The sequence below is a fragment of the Rhododendron vialii genome, chromosome 3a (assembly GCF_030253575.1).
Source record: "Rhododendron vialii isolate Sample 1 chromosome 3a, ASM3025357v1".
NCBI classification, from domain to species: Eukaryota; Viridiplantae; Streptophyta; class Magnoliopsida; order Ericales; family Ericaceae; genus Rhododendron; species Rhododendron vialii.
The window spans coordinates 8,218,308-8,241,533 of record NC_080559.1 but is presented as its reverse complement, the minus strand read 5'-3'; the positions used below and the strand labels follow the sequence as shown (position 1 = coordinate 8,241,533).

Sequence of the window (23,226 nt, the reverse complement as noted above, 5' to 3'; positions counted from 1 at the left end):
TTTATCAAACAGGCCCAAGACTCTTATATTTATTTGGTGAATCATAATAAAATAATACGCAGTTTTATCAAACAGGCCCAAGGCTCTTATTTTTATTTGGTGAATTATAATAAAATAATACGGAGTGTATATATATATATATATATATATATATATATATATATATATTATACGGTTCGGATCGGATCGGTTTGAAACCATAACCATGAACGTAAATCCACAAACCAAACCATATAAAGCGGTTTCTAATTTTTTTAAACCATGACCAAACCATACTACTAAAAAACCAAACCAAACTTTTCGATTTGGACTGAATTCACGGTTTGACGAATTTTTTGCTCGGCCCTAATACATCCATATAGTATACCATGTGCTTTTTTGTACCAAGATTATAGGAATGGGTAGTAACATATAGACGTTTAGGCTAAATAATTTTGGTAGTAAATAAATACTCCAAATAGAATGGTGGATTGAATAGATTATTAATTTAGAAAATTAATTGACTATGACTCCCATATTAGTTGGTGAAATAATTGAAATACCATGTGACGGTACTCCTGAAGCATACAGTGATCTTTCTCCATATTCAACCCCCATGTTTCTCTCTGTGATCTTTCTCCATATTCAACCCCCATGTTTCTCTCTCCTCTCACGTTCCCCTCACTCTCTCCCTCACTCTCTTCAAAAATTTAGAAAATTAAGGATGAGAGTTTGAAGTCTTGAGAGGCACAAATACATTTGCATAAAGTATGTATTGATTGATCGATCGATTGGGTGGAGTGAAATGGGCCGTAGCATGCTTGGCCCAGCTCGTTTAGTTCCATACTAAGACTGTGTTCTTGACATCTTCATAAACTTATAAATCTAAAACTTATTCCGATATTTTGTATTTTTCGCAACTTTTTGTTTAGCATTTTATCGTAATTTTTGAGATTAATCGTTTATCTAGACAAGACGAATCATAAAAGCAGAAAATTACATACCGATGTTAAAAAAAATTGAAATAAGACAACACTTTAAACAAATAAGATAGCTGTTTGATACTTTTTTTCATTTTTAGTGAACTTTTTTTTGTTTTCTGTCATAATTTTGTACTTTTTAGACTTCTCTCATCAAGATGGATGATTAATTCAGAAAAATATAACCCAAATCTAACAAAAAATATGAAAAGACAAATAAAACACACAAAACGAAGAAAGAAAAAAGTTTACAAGAAGGGAGTCTACTTTGTGCCACGCTTAGCCCAACCCATGCATTAGTGTCATGCTATGCTGTGTAGGTCCATTTTAAAATATACTCACCTCTATCCTGGCCCACGAGCACAACTACCTCCGTATCGTGTCATGCACGTGCTCCTAATTAGACTTTTCTTTCTGAGCATTGCAAAGACCAAAAATATTTTTTTTTAAATTGCTCTTTTTCTGACAGAAAACAATTTTAACTAAAATAAAAAATACACATTTTATTTAGAATTGCAATTTCATACTAACACACACTAAATGTAAAATAGATTAGAGTTGCATCAATATAGTTTGAGTGCATCCCAACTACGTTAGTACTTGCCTTTTAAAAAAAAAAACTATGCAAGTACTTACTCAAGTTTCAAACATCCCAAATATGTTAGCACTTACTTAACTATCAAACATTTGCGATTCTTAAACCAAATGCTGTCGATTATGTTGATGAGCACATTCTCCATGCAAAGGTCTACTTGTGTGCGCGCACATTGTGACCAGTCAACGATAACAGCACCAATGTCCAATCGATCGGGGAATAAGCAAAGGCACTATACAAGGTTTACATGTAAGACACGCAAACTAGTATGCTTTTGCATGTGCATGCTATTTGTAGAGAGAGAGAGAGAGAGAATTTTTATAGATTCTATCATTTTTTCCACCATCAGTTCTCGTATTACAGTACTTCACAACATCCAAAATGATCTTGTCTGCCACTAAAAATAGATAGTTATCTTAGTAGTATATTCCAAAATTGCGCATATGGCGTAACATGCTATCAGACTCACTTGTGCCCAAAATTGACTAACTGAATATGACCTCCTCTATGTCTAGGCTGCTGCAGCTAAATGTCTCTATCCTTCCTAAAATTCCTAGCACTTTTGGATTACAAGTACGGTGCTATGATTTACCCTGCTGAGCTGAACCCACCCAGTATCACCTCAAATAAGCTTTAATTTGAAGTGCTCATAACAACATCAGCTGAGAACTCGGGTCAATAATTTTGCAGATATACCAATGCCGAATCCAATCCCAAGTGATCAATACTTCTCCTGAACTTGTTCCCTAGGTCCCCTCATACCATTCCTCATTTGCTCTATTCTCACCACACGGCACAAATGACTGAAATGGAAACATGGAAACAAAACAGAGAGAACCATGAGATAGTTGTCATCAGTGCATTTACCTAAAAAAGAAAATTTTTGTTAGAGAGGGAGAAATATCAGCGTATCTATCCATGGTTGAGGTGAGTTCGACAATGAGGGGTACTTGAATTCCAAGCTAAAACCGTCTACATTCATCAACGAAGATAGTGCTTCCAACTTTCCAGAGGAAAAAAACACTGTTTCCCGAATACCAAGTTGAATTTAAGATTGTAGGGTTCAAACCCTCAATCTGATTACAGGGTAGTTGCTAGTTCCAGTTGGGCTGTAGTTGAGCCCTTGCACATTCTAATGGTACCAAAAGAATTAATGATTTATCTCTACGACAACTTTGCAAACATAAATGTCCATGTAAAATGTTAAAACATAAATGTTCATGTTATAAGATATCTATCGTTACTAGCGAATAAAAAAAGGCAAGTAAGATTCCTCAACGTTGTATATTGCCTGATTTTAACATTCTTGAGGTAAGCATCTTCCGCTCTTGTACTAATAAGTAATACCTAGTTATTTGACTTATTTCAACCATAAATATAAATAATAATAGAAACATTAAGTAGTGTAAAAATATATATATATAATTCACTTCCTCACTGTCTACAATCCAGCTATCCCGACTTGCGTTCTACAAGATTTATCATCAGGGTATGTCATAAAGGCAACTTTGCCTCCTAGTAAATTCAAGAAAATAGGCAAAGGAGGCTGGCTTAGCAAATATTCCCTATCCCACGTCAGTGCAATGGTTGAAGACTAATGAGTGGAGAGGCCACCCAGGCTCATACACTAGACTAGATTTGGAGGTTATAATTAATCGATGTGGGACAAGCTCTAACATAAATATTACGCAGAGCAGAAATATGCACATGCAGGTCGCAGCATAATAAGAAATTGATTAGCCACAACCAAATGGTAGAAGGTAAAAGACTTACTGGGCAGGTTTCTTAGGACAAGCATAGTGGTAAATTATCCTCTTTCGCTGAATGTACCCACTAGGGCCTTTAGTCGATCAACTGCAGATTGTATGTTGTGCCTTTCTGCAATGGCCATGTTGATTTCCTCTGATGACTGCATTGACCATGTGGAGGATAATTAACAGACATTTCAAATCATCTGATGGCTAGTTGCTAATAGCATAACAATTGTGCAATGCTATGAATTAGTCACAAGCTGTTCAAATCGAAATATAAGTGCTGCAATAAGACAAAAATCCAATTTTAACAGTTTGGTAAGACAAGAAAACAGCCACAACTAAAGATGGCATAGCAGCATATAAAATGTTAATTAACCATAATGGAGCTGCTCTTTCATGGGAAAATATACGATTTGGATGTGCTGCAGGGTTTTTGCTAGTGAAAGAAATTTAAGAAACAGACAAACCCTCGTTCCTGATTTCCTTGGTAAGCTTTTCTTCACTCAAAGGTTTATGTACGAAATAACAGTCCGATACCTCTTTGCTAAATAATCCATTAACCAGCATCTACTTGGGACAAAATCCAGGCACCACCTTCGCACACATTCTGGCTACCATGTTCCACCAAAGCTCTCACTAATGAGTAGACTCTATTTCCTGGCTGCATGGCGAAGAATGAAAACCTCTATTTTTTTATTCTTTAAAAGGTAAACTCAACTTGGCTCAACTCAGCAAACTTTGATGCCTAAAAATTGTGTCCCGTCTTACTGGCTCCATACAAAGCTGAAATCTCAAGCAATAGCAAACTTGTCCCTTCCTCCTCTCCTCAAGCTATGTCATATTTGTCCTATTTCCTCATCAACTGTCAACTCAGATCAAATTATTCTTTCGCGTCGTTGCATAAGTTGGATACTTGCACAAGATAATAATACCACGTAGATCGGCTTTAGTACTTTTACCTCATTTCATCTTCCACAGGTAACAGTTCTAACATCCTACGATCGACACTTCTTACTACGTTTCTTGCAATGCCGTTATGGTTTCAACATCTGCGTTTTATATGATATCCATTACTTTCGAACGTGTTTCTCTACAACTAAAGTCAGACTCAAATATGTAAATCAACTAAGCAAGAATTTACCATCCACTTTAACTTCAAAATCAATTTTCCATAGGCAATACTCTCCTCATTCCCAATCAATATAAGATGTTTACAATACTCACTTTTAGATATACCATAGCTATCAAGTTACACTAAATCTAAATTCCAATCTGCAGTCCCAAAAATTACGCCAATGCATTCAGAGTTATTTAACATAATTTACAACTTTAAATGCTACAGCATCTGTCAAAAGTTCGAACATAAAATAGACGACAACTCTGCTTACGTAAATCATTAGCAATCACAAACGACAGGACATCCATCAGAATGGATCTACATAGTCCAGCATTTAATTGAGCAAAACATCAAGGCCTGAGTACTGGTTTTGATACAAGCCTGCGGCCCTTGGCAATTTATTTCTCTGCCTGTTGAACTCTCACACTAATCACCATCCTTCTTTTATGAATCTTTTATTTATATTTTTCTGAGAACATATAGCAACATGAAGAGAACAAGTCGTTACAAAAGCTTTCAAATACTATGCTGCGCTTAACAAAATCAAAGTAATCGCAGGGCCACATTGCAATCTGTACTTTGGCTATCATATCATAGTAAATCATGTCCAAAAGAATCGCCCTTATTTTGTGCTACATTAAGTAGAACTACATGATCCCACAGGACGTGTTTGGCGAACAATAAAATCAATAAGGATGGCAAACTTTAAAGGTAGGAAGGAATATAATCTCCCAAGTTCCAAGGGAATAAAGGTACCTGTACTACAAGTATGTTGTCTAAAATTAACTGTATCTCTGCCTTGCACGATGAAAGAACTCTCCGGATTTTAACATCCTTATGCATTAGTAGGACGACAGAGACAATTGGATTTATCCAACTAGAATGGTCGGGCACACAAGAAGAGATCGATGACTTCTTTTCAGTAACCAATGATCCCATTCTGTTTAAAACAAGATTCAAAAGTTTGTCGCTCCGATAAAACAAGAAATAGCAAGGCAGGAGATAATAATGGCTTGTGCTTCTAGGGACCGGGGCAGGGGCAAGATCATCAGATTCTGGAAAGCACTGCATCAGGAGAAGAAAGATACAATAGTAAGTGGATGTTGGAACAGAAAGAAGATTTGACGCAAGAAGCAACATGATTCCAAAAGAAAACAGAAAGAAGATTTGACATAAGAGGCAACATGATCATAAAAGAAACCATCTCAATATACACACCAAAACCTACATGAAAATTTGGAAGATTCCTAGCCAACTGTAAAAGATGTAGTATGCTACTTGTGAAAGCCTAACTTAATAATAGGAAGTGTATGAAAACACCAAACATCCGATTAATCAAGCCATTTTTGTTTTTTTAAAAAAACCTAAATTTCAAGGAATGATAGACATATGGGATGACAAGTGGAAACATTTATCACTAATTAAAACAATGAGGGAATCATGTCACCTGCTTAGACAAGGACATATTCAGTTGATTCATGGAGACAACACCCGAATGACATTCATGATCTTATACATGGAAAAAATCACTTACCGTCACAACATCAATCAAGTATCCTGGAAGAAAATTGCTTAGAGTGAGAATACTCTGTTGAGAAAGTCTTGTGGGTCTACAGTCAAGTGCAACAAGCACCCTGAACAGGGCACATATATTGTCTAAACCTGGTCTCTGCAGCTGAAACTTCAAAAAATAAAAACAAAAAGATGGGTCTATATAAGTTCTTTTTGCAGGGAACCCTTTGAAGACTGATCATGTGCAAGAGTAAAATATACAGAATAACAGAAATAAAGAAACAATAAAACCAGCGAACTATGGACGAATCCAGCACAAAGTGGTCAAGTATGTGAACATCACTAAACATTCATTGAACAATCTAAAATGAGGGAAACTAGGTAAACTCACAATCTGATCAACAACTACAGTCTCTAGCATCTGGAAAACAAGAAAATCATCTCCCATCTGCAACAGGCAAGAGCAGACAACAGTAGTGACTGACCTAAAACTTCCACGATTAGAGATCCCGTCACTCTCCAAGGTAGGACAACCCTTATCTGCATGCCAAAACCACATGGTCATACAAAATATAACCCAGTCAATAACCATAGATCTGTGCAGTAGCAAAATGAACTGTCTCTAGAAATATATGCCTGTTAATAATGGTAGACGACGGAGAAAGTGGAAAAAATCATTTTCTTGCATCATTTATTTTCTTCTGAAGAAGACATACTTTTAAAGTTTCAACCACACTAAACAGTTCCATACGATGCCATGACTTTGCCGTAGAACCACAACTGACTTGAAATCTTGTTTGGATAATGACTGGGATGGTAACGGATAGTAGATTTACTACATAGTACTGATTGTTCGGAGACCTAAACAGTTTACACTTTAGGTTCATGAAATACAACAGCAACCATATTGAGGAAAGCTAGCTTCATTAAGTAATCATTGCAATGAACCCGCTCAAAGCAATCTAAATCTTGATAACACAAAAGGTTTAAAAGGTCGCATTAGATAACATGCTCAGCACCTGAAATCTTATCAATAGAACAGAGTTAGAATGGACAAGGATGCTACAAATTAAGTGTCCTTTCTCATTACACTCTAATGTTGTTCCCTTAAGAACCCTGGTTAAACCAATAATTTCCATGACTGGTTATGCAATTGGATACAATGAGTTTCTAACAATGTTGAAATAGGTATTATCGCTTGTTTACCTTATTGTTTGATGTTCCAAGATATAACTCTTGAAACTTGAAAGCATTTCACTTAATGGAGAAGGTAAAAATTAGTTTTTTGATTCTTAAAGTAACCAACAAGATCTTGAACGTGTTCTCTAGACAGTAATGTAGGATGACTGCAAAGAAAACAACTCTTCAAGTGGTGCTACTGGAACCAAAATGGAGAAGCACTAAAATATAAGACTTTGGAGCTTACATCAATAAAACTTCTGTAGGCATGCCCAATGAAGGGATGGGCCCGATAGGGCCATGATACAAGAACTTAAATGTTTGTTATGGATGGAATGAGCAACTTTCAGTGGTTTTGGCTTCTTTGGTGAGTAACGATCAGGGGCAGCTCTAGTTGTATATGAGGGGGTTCAAGCGAACCCTCTAGGTTCAAAAAATACACTTAAAATTTTATTTTTATACATATTATTTAGTTTTTCTTCAACATTGTTAGTAATGGGCCACTCGTACGGACCTAATGCAAATGAAAGTCCAATTAAATTTGAGAGTCTATATCATATAGTTAAGAAAAATCAAAATAAATCCAACCCAATAAGTTTACAATCAAATGTATATCACCAAGTTAGAGTATATTAGAAATACATAGTGTATATCACCAATGTTAAAGTACCTTCTTTTTTTAACAGAGTTTTGTGTTAGTACAACTCTACATATGTTTGTGACCGCTAAACCAAAATCCTAGAGAGAGCCCCTTGTTAGGATTGGCCAAATTATAAAGAAACAATTAGGGCTTCTTATTTATGAATTTTGAAGCTCCAATGGTTTTTTTTTCCAGGATTTTCCTTCCTTGAACAAAGGCGCTCTGATAGGTTGATATCATCAAAGTCGTCGTCTCCTTCTCTTCTTTGGCTGATACTCTCAGAGCAATTTTTGCTGATGATAGAGATCTTGATTCTACTATGCAGTTTGGGTACGCATTTCATTGAAGATCTTAAGTGCAGAAAACTGAGAGAAATGAGGCAGGGGTGAAAAGGGAAAAAGGTGGAGAGAAAAGGATCTTAAAAATCGGAACAATTTCTTGTCTTAAGGCTTGACCCTCACCAATCAACATTGTCAAAAAAATAATCACATATTCTCCAAGTTGTATTAATTTGAAATAAGTACAACGGTACAAGGTCCATGTCAAATCCAAAAAGAATAAGATGTATAATATAACCAGGGATAGTGTGAAGACTTTGCAGGATCATATAATTAAAATTTTAACCAGAGATGTAATTCTGCTAGGACGCAAAATTAGCACCGAATGGAGATTACTGATAACCCCCCTTCACCACACCCTCAAGACCATGGGTGGGGCCCGTGGGTTGTCTGGTGGAGATTTCTTACATGGCACCGTCCAAATAGAGGTTGAAACCCTTTATGAACTTGCGACAGTACGAATTCTCGCCAGAAAAACAAGAAACCAAAAAAATCAAGCATTTTTCAAGAGATTACCCACACTAATAAAACTTCTGTCCCGTCAGAGAAATCAGCAACTACCCTTTACTTCTTTAGTAGCAGAACAAAACTGTAATGAGAGTAATGCCTTCTACATACACAAAATTTCATCTGTCCAAATGTAAGCATACATATTTCCACAACATAATATGGTGAAAAGAAAATGCACACAACATACCAGTAACTTTGAAGCATGAGAGTAAGGTGATGAAGAAACTAATCAGGTCAGCAATCTGGATGTGTCCAACTTTATAGGCTGAATGGAGAACCTCTATGATTCTAAATATTACAGATGGTTCCAAATCATCATCTGCAATAATTTGGTACCACAGTCAGACAGTAATTCTGATCTCCAGATAACACTAACATAGTTTACGGCACATTAACTTCACAATATTGAAGATGCATTTGTGCCACTGAAGACAAATCTTTCCTAACTTTCATGATTTTACATACTTAGCAGTACATATAGTTAAAGGAAAAGGATAACCCCACTATTACAGCCTAGAACATTTAGTATCAGCTTACTGCAACACCAATATATTTACAACTGGGACAGTTGACCCAGTGGTTGTGTAGTGAAGTTGTGGATTCAACTCCTATTGTTATAGATATCTTTGCATATAAAGGATCTTTCTTTGGTGTGTTTTGAGCATTTACATGCAGCTAGTTCTTTTTCTAAATCGGGGGCCTTCGTGAGCGCTGAACTCGCCTACGGCATAGGCCGCCCAAGCTTGACGTTAAATTTATGCAAATAAAAACATATACAGCATACAAAATGTAATGAATCTAACTATCGAAGACATTATTTGTTGTCAGTACTGAAATCACATATAAAAGATGGAAATGCAACAACATAAATTTAAATTTCTTGATGAAACTCCTCGACGGATATACTTACATAAGCAAGACCAAGCAAGTGACTTGAGTAGAAGGGAATCCACAACAGAGAAATAATAAAGGCAACAGATAGAAAGCTCCTGAGAACCTCTATCAAGACTGACAAAAGGACCATAAGATACATTTCCTGCAACATACAAACAGGGCGAATAAGCACATTGACAGTGCTCAGATCCGCATAAATAAGCACCTTTGAATTACAGACTTAAAATTCTTACTCTCATCCATGCATGTGCAGTAAAATTCTGCCAACGAGTACTGCATGTTATCATACTCTTGAGCAAATAAAGTGTTTGATACAGCACATTGGCCTAACCGAAGTAGAAGGCTCAAAACACTCTGCAAGAAGAATTAAAACCACTCAGGAAAATAAGCGAGAACATTACAATCTGAATGTATGAGAAGCAAAGATTCGAACACCCTCAAGGCCTCATCCCCCATTTTTGGAGAATAGGTGTAGATGAACACTTTTTTGGATAGTAAATGCTTACCCTGGAATGCAATGGATTTTTATTGCCTAACATGATTAGCAACAATGGAAGCTCTCTTATCCAAGCAATCTGATAGTCTAACACTTCTTGATCCCTTGCATCTAGGTATTTCAAGCCTTGCCTCTGTAATTTGCATTGGGGAAAAGAGGAATTACATTTGGAAAGTAGGCAACAAAGGAGAGAAAATCCACTACTGTTTGCTTGAGAACAGTCAAATGAGTTTCTCTCGCCCACACAGGAATTTCAAAAAAGGTTAAAATAGATAGAGACAGATTTGTGCTGCTTTTAGGAACAGCTAAATGATAAGAGATAATAAAAAGAAAAAAAAGACCCACCCAAGGAATGAACAGTCAAATGAGTTAACCTCACCCACCAAACCCACATATACACAACAAAAAAAAGACCCAAAAATGGCTAAAAGAATGCAACGCAAGAGCTTACAGGAAATAGCAATTCTTCTATAGCAGAAAGGCAAGCCCATTTCACTGAAGACTCTAGATTACAACTTCTGAAAATCTTTGTAAAAGCCTGCAATGGAAGTCCCAGTTATTGGAGGTTATACTTCTCACATCAATAGTTTTCATGGATCTCCAAAACCTTAGAAACAAAAGACATAAAACAAAGTGTTACACGGTCTTGGGGAGAACTCAAACACAAAAGCTAGCTACTGAAGTGAGTAAGCGTGAGGGCAACCTCACATCAACAACTAGCTTTTCGGGATGAGTTATACTCAAGACCGTGTAACACAAAGGACCACCCACTCAAGACCGTGTAACACAAAGGACCACCCAAGCCCACAGATGGCCTTGTCCAAAAAAAATGAGACGAGAAAAATGGCTAAAGCATAGTACCCAACTAATTTCTGACAAAAATGAGCCAAACCTGTAAAGTACAAGACTTCCAATAGCCAGGTACTTGCAGTACGAGTTTTGGAATAAAAGGAATCAGGGATAGTATGTGCTTTTCGTGTAACACTTTGCCAATTTGTGTGCCACTGCATACCTGCATGTTAACAAAGACCATGGTAACTCTAATAGGATATGCATCACGTGATCTTTCACATTCTTTTTGTTTCTGTTTATCTACATCTTCAAGTGTCAGTGGATTGGGAATGCTGCTCTCTGTTTTACCAAAGCAAATCAGCTATATGGAAAGAACATTTGACAAGAAAATCATCAAAATAGTCCCACCAAGTGCAAAACGCACCGGACCCCAAACATTCATTAAATAATAAGGAAAAAAAGCGAGAAGAAAATCATCGTAAACACCCTCTAAACTACAGAACATTAGCACCCACTTTGCTATACCGCCGAAACAGGTATCGTAGATTAACAAATCCCGTTAAAGTTAGGCTGGGTTGAAGCTCTTTACTGATCATTCAACAAGCTGCCGTCTTTATTGAGACTACCTTCCATTAGGATGGTTCAGTAGCTGATAATATTTTGATTTTATCCTACCCACATGGATGTTATGAAATCAGACTAAGGGTCTCTCGCCATGGACTATGATAACAGGACGAGACACGTTTGTGACATTGTGGCAGTAAATTTTGGTTAGATTCTTGCTGTTGTATCCATCAAAACACACAACACATACATATTGCAATAAGTCTATTTGCATGCTTTTGCTACTACTTAGTATCTGTGTTACAGAGACCCAAATCATGTACTTAGGTGATTGGGGTGACCAGTCTTTCGTTTATTATATCCTCCCAAAATGGATATTATGAAATCAGTCGAAGGGTCTCTGGTCATGAGATTGTATAAGCAAGGACATGAAGAAAATAATGAGACTGCGACATAGCGATAGCAAATCTGGATAAATTGTCCCTTTTACATCTATACAACAATAACAAAATTGGAAATTAGCCTCTCTACTATAAGTTTGTTTGCATGCTTCTGTTACTCCATATTTTTCATATGGGATTCAAAAACACGTGATTAGATGGTTGGAGAGACCAGTCTTTGTTTTGCTAGTAACTGTGGCCTCTGGGTGAGACATCAAGCAAAGATATATTAGCCTTACAAGGTGTCAAATCTCTAAATTGGAGAGACAACTTGTGCCTATGTAGATATATTATCTACAGAGTTTGGGGTGCAAAGTTTCAGACTAAGTGTGTGATCCAGGCCAATACATCGAGAAACAAAGAGATGATAATGAGACCAATATAACGTTCTCCTATTTAATTTGCCCAGGCATAATAATTTGTCACATTCATAAGCAGCGTTTTTTCCTCACAAAATCAAACTTCATTACCCTCACTTTCTATCCCATTATCTTTTATCCTAAAACAAATTCGACATTTACAACCACGTCACCAAATCTATTTCGAAAAGTGTAGGCTTGTAGCAGCCTCTTAACTGAAATTGCAGCAAATTAATAGTCCCTTTCAACTCTTCTTCCATGGAGTTCGCTATCTTTATTCCAGCTCGATAAACTTTCAAAACTTTTAGCCAGGACCCCCAAACTTAGAAAATTAGTACCTATAGGCAAAGCCCAAACGGCTTTTAAACAGTGTTCTAAAAGGCAGCCGCCAAGGCCGATTAGTCCCCGCCTAGGCGCTAGGCGGTGGTCCGGTGCCTAGATTAGATAGCCGACTAGTCGGGCGCCTAGTCCCCGCCTAGGCGCTAGGCGCCCCTTTTCCGCCCAACTAACGCCTAGCGATTTTTAAAACATTGCTTTTAAAGGCTGTAAATTTGTATCTTCGACCATGTTGGTCTACGAAACTATCTAAGTTGAATCAAGCACAATGCAGACTGGTTTTCCAGTCAAACATTTTGTCCAGGGGATTAAGAGCTCCTTCCCGAACTCCAAATAAGTACTTATTTTTTAAGAAAGCAATTTCAACCTCAAAAATAATGTGTTTATCCAAATAATTTTCCTAGCAAAATGGATCTTATTTGAAAGATCTCGATGAGATCTTTTATACGGTGCAAAAAAAATCAAAAAATTAATTTTCATTTACATTATTTTTGAGTTTGAAAATGTGAAATAAGTACTTATTTTTTAAGAAGGTGTTCTGAAACGGGGCCTGAGGTTGGCTAACCAACATTGTGGTTTCCAACGATACTTTCCATAATTTTGTCCACAATCAATACGTTGATCAACCAATTCCTCGCCTCTGAGGTCACTCTAGTTCAAGGTCTCCAATGACAAGCCAGAGTGAACAATTGTCTTCTTCCTCAAGAAATTGTCCAATTACCGAGATCATTTAAGTTCCACTGAGCACAAACAATGTAGACAAAGTACCTCCGAGTGTCCCCGGAGGTGACTGTCTTTAAACTATACACATGAACTCCTCCCACTATTGTCTGCCTTCAAAGAATCCAGACTTAAATCTAACTCAATAAATTGCCAACTTATGCCGGTCCTAGACTCCTAGCCAAGAAATGCTTTCAAGGTTCTATACAGAAAAGTACAAGTAATATGCAATATGAAAGTTTGAGTATCATACCTCTTCTGAGAGAGCAGTTGTGAAGAATTCAAGAAATTTCTCCAGCAAAGCGACAGGAGTACATTTCCAGTCAATTGAGTGAAAAAAGATTTCTGTTATCAAGATATTCAAAATAAAATATTTGTCATCATCCTGCAATGGACAAATAAAAGAAATTAGAGGGATAAGCCACCATGACAGTTTGTGCAAATAGAAAAGTCAAGTATGTATCATAGAAAATTCGAATCCCTCAAGAGCAGAAATCTGCATTCAGACTAGATCTGCCTTATGTTGAATAACATGAAACAGATTTCAAAGGAATTGCAGCACTTTCAGAAGCCAATTAGTTGCAAACTTGCAATAACCTATTTCATTTCCCAGATTTAATAAGAGCCTTACACTAGATTCTAACAGAGGGATAAGATTTGATTTTATTAGGGGCAACCCTAGAATCTTCTAAAAGTTTGTTCCAGCTTGAAGTCAGCTGCAATTAGATTGCGCATGACTTTCCAAGACTGCTATGGCAACTTTCTGCTTCTCCCATCTGCTTGAGATTTACATTTGTGTACTAATGCAGAGTTTTAGTTGATCTTGTTCATAACTTCTTGTTTGCATAATAAGTATACCAAGCTCAAAACCAGGTGTGAGTCATGTCATGACCTGCATCTCCTTTGAAATCAGTGTGTCATCGAGTCTGTGTCGTATGTCTGTCCATGCTACTTAGTACCAAGTACACTATGAAAGCATAACCTGATCAAGCGCTCTCCAATTTTAGAGAGTTTTTACCTTTCTACAAGAACACTTATATGTAAAAGATGCAACGAAGTTAATCTTGAGAACAATTGGAATATTGTTTTACAGAATATGGATCAAAACAGAATGTATTATGAGTTGCCCCATCTGAAAACATATGTCAAGCACTTAAACAATAATTCCAAAGATAATTACAGTGGTTATTCTATGAATCTTAGTAATCCATGCTTTACACGTAAAACAATGGAATCTTAGAATTCCATGCTTTACTTGTAAAACAATGAGCAAGAGTCTCAAAGGCATCAATCATAGCCACCATCACCATAGATCCGGACGAGTAGTAAAAGTCATTTAACTTACACAAAAGAAAAGAATGTCTTATAGGAGTAAAATACATGATTCAATTCCACACATATGTCCTATGCAAATACCTTTCCTGAAAGGTGATACGTTAGGTTGAGCGGAAACAAATCAAATAACTTCTTCAAAAACGACGGCATGATGGTTTGACCTTGTATGGTTGCAGCCAGTCCTTCACAAGAAGGCATGGACACTTGTAGTTCTTGCTGACAGTCGCTAATTCCATCAGCAAAGAACTTGACTACAAGGTCTATGCACTTAAGTATAGATAGCATACAATCAAAAGATTGAGGATCAAGTTGAGTCATGGTATGAGCCAACCGAATAAAATCTTGGAAACAATTGACTAAAACAGGCATAAGGTCCTTTAGTTTCTTGTGGATGACGGAAAATCCTGCAAAAATCGAAGATACTGCTGTTTAAAACAATAACATCAATATTATCCTATTCCAAGAAAAGATTTAAGCAAAAAGAAAAGTTAAGCTCAATGACACTCATGAGTTACTGAATATCATAGAATAAGCTGCTGTATGATTAGAGAAAACTTCTTATTGCGGACCTAAGTACTCCAAAAATGTTACAGGCTACAGTACCGTCAAAAGTGTGGTTAAGAATATGTATGGAACGGAAACAGGAACCTCAACATTCAGAGATTACAAGACGTGAGAAATCTGATGTACACATCAGCGGAAGATGAAAGAGGAAAACATGTGTGGGTTGCAACTACCAGCAGGATCTTTAGGAGCCTCTGGCTCAAAAGCATGTAAAATTCCTTGAGCAGCAACAACCTAATACAGAAAACACCAATTTAGGCGAAGTAGCTGAAATGCCTAACACGGGCGAAGTAGCTGACATGTCAACGTCTTATAAATGATAAATATCAATAGTAGGCAAAATTATGGAGAAAATAAAAATAGGACAATGACAGCATCTAACAACCCAAAACCACATTGCGGTACAGGTACTAAAGACAAATAAAATTGTAAAAACTAGATGCTCCTCTCTCTAGATGGTACCGTTTCACGAGATGAGCCATGATCCTCCTTAATGCTCGGCAACAATAACAAGCAGTGGACTAAACCAGCAAGAGCAGTCTTAAGCTTGCCCTTGTCCTGTAAATAGAACTGGTTCTTTCGCAGTATATCTTCGTAGTTCTGGAAAATCTGTTGAAAACATTAACAAATAAAGAAAACTATGTTAAGCGCACTCTTCAAATAGAGATCATAATGATAGCAGCAGTAATAACCAAACCAAACCGAGCATTAAGTCCCAATCAATTGGCGTCGGCTACATGAATCCGTGTTTTCCGTTGAGCTCTCTCGAGGGCATCGTATTCCGTAATATCTAGTAATGCTAGATCGTTGAGCACTACCGCTTCTAAGGTCAATTTCGGTCTACCTCTCCCCTTAGTGCTATCATCTACCGTAACCATACCACTCCTCCTAACTACTGCGTCGATGGGTCTACAGTAGACATGACCAAATCATCTTAGTCTATGTTCTCTCATCTTAGCTTCTAATGGTGCTACCCCTACCATTCCACGAATTTTTTCGTTTCTAATTCTATCTCGCAAAGTCTTACCACACATCCATCTCAGCATTCTCATGTCGGCTACACTCATCTTACTCACATGTTTCTTAGCAGCCCAACACTCTGTGCTGTATAACATTGCTGCCCTTATAGCAGTACGGTAGAATTTCTCCTTCAACTTTGCGGGAATCCTGCGGTTGCACAACAGACCCAAAGCACTCCTCCACTTCATCCATCCAACTTGTACAACAATTGAGCCAAGATACTTAAAACGTTCACTTCTTGGTAGTTCCTTATTTTGGAGAGCCATTGTGTCAACACTAGCACTTTGACGACCACTAAATCTACACTTCATGTACTCTGTTTTACTCCTACTGATCCTAAAGCCTTTTGACCCCAATGCGGTAATAAACTGAAAAATAAAAACACCAAACAAAAAACATTGGGGTAAAAGGAAATATACTAGACAAACTCAAAGAACAATGAAATGTCCCCACCAATAGCAGTTGTATCTGTTGTATAGCTTGATATGCATTGTTGGGCCCATTTCCCAACAGCTTAAGCTTTTGGACTACTAGAAACTTAGCACGGTATGAGAACTCAGGTTGGGAGAGGTCTTGGGTTCAAGTCTATCCATTCGCATTTCTTCTTAGTTTGCATTATATTTCTCCCCTTCGCATTTGGTTTCACTTTATCTATGAAAATTTGCATCTCCACGTGCAAAAGGGAGCTGCACATGAGGGAGGATGCTGAAAAGTTTGATGTACATTGTTGGACTCATTTCCTAACAGGTTAAGCTTTTGGGACTACTAGTAACTTAACAGTATCACTGCAAGATTGTACTTACAAATTAAGAAAAGAAAACCAGCGTATACTTCACCAGATCCACCAATCAAGAAACATACATAGCAATCTTTGAGGCAAGGAACTCGATTAAGAATATAATAAAGAGTAGGACTACACAAAAAATCCGGTGAGCCGTGAAACCGAAACCAAACTTTACCTTTTGGATTTTGTTCATGAATTAATGGTCTGGATATAGATTCAAAAATTAGAAAACCATGAAATACGGATTGGTCCACGGATTTTCATTTTGATACCGTAGATTAACAAAACCGGACCGTGAAATATTTATAGATAATTAAAAAAATATATGTAATGCTATATACACACCTACCAACCACACCTCTCTCACATGTGTGGACCCCACACACTTAATGGTGGGATAGGCCCCACACATATGGTTCGGGAGTAGTTGGTAGTAGTGTTCCTTTTTTTAGTGTTCCTAGACTTATTGCTTTTTATAACATCTCTATTGTCTGTTGGGTTTGGTACAGAGAATCGGTGTTGATTGCTGAGATTCTCCCCCTTTATTTCTTCCCAGTCTCTCTTTGTATGTCTCCTCTTTGTATACTATCTCTTTAATGTGAATTTAGGATGTAGGAAGTTTAGAACCAGGAATGTGGAATGAAATATTGGATGTAATGCAATTGTTAGAACCTGGAACTAATTTAGATAAACCTAGGAAGTTAGGTTCTGGCTTGCTGCTATTTTTTTCTTTTTAGTTGTTGTCATGTGACTCATGTTACAAATGTATGCAGATTTGATTTTATTGGAATTCAGAAAATCAAGAAGTAAAGTTTCATTGATGTAATCTGTCGATGAAACCGAAACCAATCCGTGACACGCGGATTGTATTGGAACCTGTGGGACTTTTGGTCCAAACATGGATTGTATTTTCTAAAAACCGTGACTCGTAGATTAGGATTGGATTCATAGGAATCCGATCAGGACTGTGTACAGCCTTAATAAACAGCATATGCAGAATTAGACTTTAAGACATATGCGTTAAAAATCATTCGTTTAACATAGGAAATAGCATTGCATGGGGAATCTCAAGCAATTACTATCAAAAATTGACAGAGGTACAACTTACATACTCAGCATTGCAATTAATACACACCAATAATGTGTAAACAAGACAAATATATAACTACCTTCTCAGCATGCGTGGAGAAGGACAATGGGTAGTGCTGGACAACAAGATCAAAAAATTTGAAAGCCATCAATCGAACATCAATTGCCAAATGTGTCATTGCATTGAAAATATATGCCATCATCAATGACACGAAAGGTCCTTGACTATCCTGAAAAAGAAGGCCAAGGATCAGCTACTATTGATCATGATCAAGAGGAATGCGGACGCCAAATCTACTATACTAGAGTAAGAAAAACACACGAGATGACAGAACACATAATATAAGGGTTCCAAACCTTAGCAGAGGAGTTCAAATGTTGTCTCTACATGAACATTAGATGGGGGGACACGCGTTTCCAAGTTTTCTCTTTGCTAATTCACTTCATTCTCTCACAAAAAGTTCAAGCATCAGCCAAGCTAATGATATTTGAACCTAGACAAAATTCTCTGTTACCGTGTGCGAGGACAATGGTTGTGGCACTATGCGTGGGAAGGTTGTCGAGGACCTAGGGGATTTACGCACACCAAACTACTGTAAGGAAACCTCACATGTTAGCATAAAAGTATACTCAACTAGAAGATTGGATGGATAGGACACGACGTCTTTGAAACCATATGAGAAGGCATTGTGAGCAATTATTCTGAAACATTCACCAAGGAGTCCTCCCAGTTTGTTTATTACTCAAACATGTTACACTGCCTGTTTGTCTTCTTTCGTCGTTATTTCCCTTATGCCTCATAAGGTCGAGTAGATCATTTCTCCTTCCCTCAAGTATAATGCCTGAAATAAAATGCTTTATGGCCTCGCTACCCTCCAGTCACTCGACATAAGCTTTTAGATTCCAAATTTCCACATTGCTCGTCCCCTGCCTCTTGTGTTTGCATGATATCTATTCCATGCACACCAATTGTCTACCCCATAGATGCACTGTTTGTGTGGATGTAGGCCAAATGTGCCAAACCACCTTAACCTGTGTTCTTCCCTTTCCTATTTCAATTTATGGGTTCTTACAAGATTTATCATCAGAAAACAAAAAATAGCTTAATATTAGGGCATTGTTGATTATGCCACTCACCTAATGGATAATCAAGAAGTACCACGTGGTTACTTCTCTTTTTATGGCCCTTTCTCTAGAAAAATTTGGCTTAATCTTATCCAGCTTTGTTCCTTTTCAAAAGCACCTCGCCGATATCAGGTAATTTCATGGATTACTTGTGAATTTTGTGGCGAGTCATTTCTTAATGCGGCCAGAAAGTTTGCTTGGGCCGCTAGTGTTTATTTCATCGGCAAGAAAAAATTCCAAATTTTCAAAGGGATCCAATAGTCTGGTGGATCAGATGAGTTTGAACTTTGCAGTAAGAATCAAGGCTTCATAATTTTAAGCTGTAAATGCCTCACCTCTTAATTCGTTATTGAGTAACAATTAGCTAATTCTCCCCATACATAGCCCAGTTTTCTTCTTTATTGCTCCTTGTAATTGGAAGGGAACGCCCTTCTAACATATGTACTGCTTATTTAATCTTAACGAATTCTCAGTTCCTCCAAGCTACCAAAACTATTCAACAAACTTTTGTTTTCAAATAAGATAAATTGTTTCGTCAATAATTTCTTGGAGAACAACAAGGGCCAGCCAGCTACTGACCTAGCCCGATATTTGAATCTAACAGAAAAAGTCCCTTTCAAATATTTTAGCGGCAGAATCATTACGCAATAAGCTCGGCCCATCAGCCATTAAAAGGCATGACAAAAATTGCAAGCAGAAGTTAGTGACAACATTCAATATGTAAGTGCCAGCAATATGAGAAGATTTACAGTAAAGGACACAAATTACCTCTCTACAACTAGGGAAAATCACGGCCTTAAGAAGTTGATACAGTGTTTCCCGAACCAGTTTATCATCATCGCTGATGCGTTCACGCAATTTCTCTATAACAGCAAGTTTATGCAACCTCAACTCTGCTGGGTGTTTAAGGAAGATATCCCTAATGCCAGTTAAAGCATCTTGGAAACAGAACAGGAAGAGATGGCAAATAATTATTGCCAGTCAGTAGAAAGAATAACCTCAAGTTGGAAGCAAGTCTAGACAACAAGATGCTCCCCTTCACATTTAACTGACTTGCTCAAAATATAACCATATAGAGTTCCCGTATATCATGAAGCAAGATGGTGGATAATGCATTCAAATATCAAAATGGTGGCGTACAAAAAAAATTTGTTAGCCACTGAACAACTTGGTTATGTGATGCCATTAACAAGTGCTGATGTGATAATTTCCATCTAACACACACGGCACAACTGTCTCATTAGTGATCAATTACAAGTCAGTTCAATTAAAATCAAGTAAAAAAAATCTATTATCTCAACAAAATGTCTGGTAGGTGCTGTAGCATGTAGAGGCTTTGAAGTTTTGATACAATATCTAAAGGATGTAATCTTTCTTGCGAATAAACAAAGGAAAATATTTCATGCCAGAGAAAAGAATTCTTCTTCATATACTTTGGGCAAAATATACTACCCAATGAATAGGGCCAATAGGCTATCAAGGAAATATTTTCCCAAAAGAATTGTGTTTGTGTATTCATACAAAATTAGTTTGTATGCTAAAAGCAGGAGGCAAGAATGACTTCCCAAAACAAGGGGGAAATTATTAAATATTCAATGAAGGTAACACTGCGCATTCCCATTCATTGAAATAACATCTGAAGGTCCATAGAAACATCCAACTACTATAGCACCAATTCTTACCCTAGTATGAAGTTCTAGGTTAACATAGTACGTACCTTTTCGGACTTTGGAATTGTGATGAGATGTTTGTTGAAGAAGCTCTTTCAAAGTCAAACCCTTTCTGCTCACTGCTAAACCAGCCTTTTCTGATGCTACACTCTGCTCCGGAAGAACAATCGCTGCTCGTAATTCATGCAGTAACACTTTCATAAGGAACTATAACTCTCTCTCTTTTCATGCCATTAACTGCCGAAATTGCTTAATTATTCACTATTCAGCACTGCTTGTTTCATTTGTCCTTTCAACTATTTAAAACAGAGAATTGTATTCCGTTGACAGAGAATCTATAATGTTACCGAACATGCCATGCCGCTTCAACTACATTTAAGAAAGTTCCCACTGGAATTATCACATATCACTAAAACCCAGCCTACATAAACATTTGGCACTACCAACTTATATGCCACTCCGTCTGTTTCTGACAAAAAACAAGTTTTCCGGGAAACATATTCTTTGTTTCTTAATTCTTGGTACAGCGGCAAATGATGGTTTACTAAACACGTTTTTTTGCAGTCAAAGGAATATTGGTTGAATTTCGCAGAATACATGTTCCACTCCTTAAAGGCGGCAACTTATTTCGGATCAACACTATTGGCACACCACCACCACTAGTACCAGCCTGCCTCCACCAGCCACCATCGCTACCATAGCCGCTAGGGCCATCATTTATTTTTAGGGTTGCAAGCAAACTCTACAAACAATACTTTCCCAGAAAATTAATGCCGAAACGAACGGCATGCTAAACAACTTAAGGAAAAAATAGAAAGCAGAGGAAGTAGAAAGACTAGACAGGTTATACCTTTGGATTTGATTTCGGTGTTTGTAGCATTCTTGGGGGGCGGCAACTTCCGCCCAATTTTACGTTTTATTTTCTACAGAAATTAAATATATAAGAGTAAGAACACTGGAGGTTGATAATAAGAAAAGTTCCAACATATTCATAGACTAATAGTATGAGTTTACTTTGAAGTCTACTCCACGCTGCTGCTGCTTCTTCTTCGGCGGACCTTTAGTCTTCACCATTATGCGCTGTATACTAAACGAAGAGAAACCGTGGTAATCAAGGTTACACTGTGTTTAAAAAAACTGCTAAGAAGAAGGTCCCCAAAATGGTTAAGCAAGGTGCGTGGATATGGAACGTGTGTGCTGAATGGATGCAATCATGGTACGCGGATATGAAACATTCGCTCGTACTACTGAAGGAGTGTTTATTCACCAGACCCAAACAAAAATTATGTTTACGCGCACACACACAAACAGAGAGAGACAGAGACAGAAGGACGGACGGACGGACGGACGGCGAAGAGAGAGAGAGAGAGAGAGAGAGAGAGAGAGAGAGAGAGAGAGAACCTGCTCTGGACGTCGCCGGAGCTAGCTTCGATTTTGGGGCGGTTCTCAGTAGGATCGGTTATACTTTAGGGCTGGCACTGGCAACCAGTCAATGTTTAATTGAGCCTCTCTTTTTTCCCGAATTTAGAAGTATTAATTTTGCGTCAATTTTTTTTAATTATTAATTTGTACGGAGTATTAACGAGAGAAACTTAAAAAACTGTAAACCAAACCTAAACTTTTTTGAATAAAAATAAAAATAGTTTAACAAATCTGCCTATTTTATTTTTCTCTTTATTGAATTTTCTAAAAAATTAATCAAAATTTTGATTTTTAATATTTTTTTATCAAGAGGAATCAATAATTCACGCAGAATCAATACAATATTAACAAATACAAAAAAATTTGAATAAAGATAAAAAATATAATCTGCTCAATTATTTAGCCTAATCATCACTTACATAAGAATAGAAAATAAAATTATGTTAAGAGAAAAAATATAAATCAAATGAAAACAAGCGAATTGCGATAAAAAAAATAGAAAAATTAGCAATTTGATCAGTTTAAACCCTACAAAAAACACACACTTCTTAGGCTCATAGAAATCCATTTTTTTTATTAAAAGGGAAATTTTCAATATAGCATCTGAGCTTTCACATAAATTACGTATAAGCATCTGGCCTTTTAATATTATAAAAAAACATCAGATTTATTTAAAAATTCATCAATTTTTCATCCACTGTTAACTTTCCATCCAAAAACTGACGAAAATGCTAATATGACTTACACCTGGCCATTTAGAGGGAAACCAATATACATTTTGAGGGAAAAACATAATACTCTATTGATTTCTATAATTTTTAGTTTTGTTCTTCTTTTCTTTTTTCGGGTTTTTTAGTTTTGTGCCAACCTTTTGTGACTGATTGATTCGTCTGGGAAAGACGAATCGGAAAAGTATATATATTTTTTACTTTTACCCAAATATTTTAAGAAATAATCACTTTTAAGTAAAAGAAATATTGACTATTTCCAAAAATATTTGGGTAAATATATA

The 23,226-nt window shown here is 36.9% G+C and overlaps 1 protein-coding gene across 3 annotated transcripts; it reads right to left on the bottom strand.

Moving 5' to 3' along the window:
• Positions 1–1,862: 1,862 nt before the first annotated feature.
• On the bottom strand, positions 1,863–22,208 carry LOC131319180 (uncharacterized). Of its 3 annotated transcripts, XM_058349337.1 has the most exons (21): positions 22,194–22,208; positions 21,807–21,872; positions 21,643–21,715; positions 20,840–20,962; positions 19,891–20,060; positions 18,078–18,227; positions 15,567–15,713; positions 15,278–15,338; positions 14,622–14,944; positions 13,459–13,590; positions 10,887–11,006; positions 10,446–10,532; positions 10,005–10,127; positions 9,732–9,852; positions 9,515–9,640; positions 8,792–8,923; positions 6,329–6,477; positions 5,960–6,106; positions 5,182–5,490; positions 3,328–3,463; positions 1,863–2,357 (listed from the first exon to the last, which is right to left on the bottom strand). In XM_058349337.1, the coding sequence occupies exons 2-20, from the start codon at positions 21,864–21,866 to the stop codon at positions 3,362–3,364; spliced, it is 2,655 nt and encodes an 884-aa protein (XP_058205320.1). In that variant the 5' UTR covers positions 21,867–21,872; positions 22,194–22,208; the 3' UTR covers positions 1,863–2,357; positions 3,328–3,361. The 3 variants fall into 3 exon arrangements, with proteins under 3 accessions (XP_058205320.1, XP_058205321.1, XP_058205322.1); XM_058349338.1 differs by lacking the exon at positions 22,194–22,208 and having other exon boundaries at positions 1,863–2,421; positions 21,807–22,137; XM_058349339.1 differs by lacking the exons at positions 1,863–2,357; positions 3,328–3,463; positions 22,194–22,208 and adding an exon at positions 3,509–4,170 and having other exon boundaries at positions 21,807–22,139.
• Between the last annotated feature and the right edge of the window lie 1,018 nt (positions 22,209–23,226).

What these genes read in the sequence shown, in the direction of transcription:
- LOC131319180 (XM_058349337.1), bottom strand. Translation starts at nt 21,866, where the DNA reads ATGGTGAAGACTAAAGGTCCGCCGAAGAAGAAGCAGCAGCAGCGTGGA. An exon ending in ATGGCTCATCTCGTGAAACG is followed by an intron (nt 15,339 to 15,566) that starts GTACCATCTAGA and finishes TTTCTGTATTAG; the next exon opens with GTTGTTGCTGCTCAAGGAAT. An exon ending in CTGCACATGCATGGATGAGA is followed by an intron (nt 9,641 to 9,731) that starts GTAAGAATTTTA and finishes TGTATGTTGCAG; the next exon opens with GAAATGTATCTTATGGTCCT.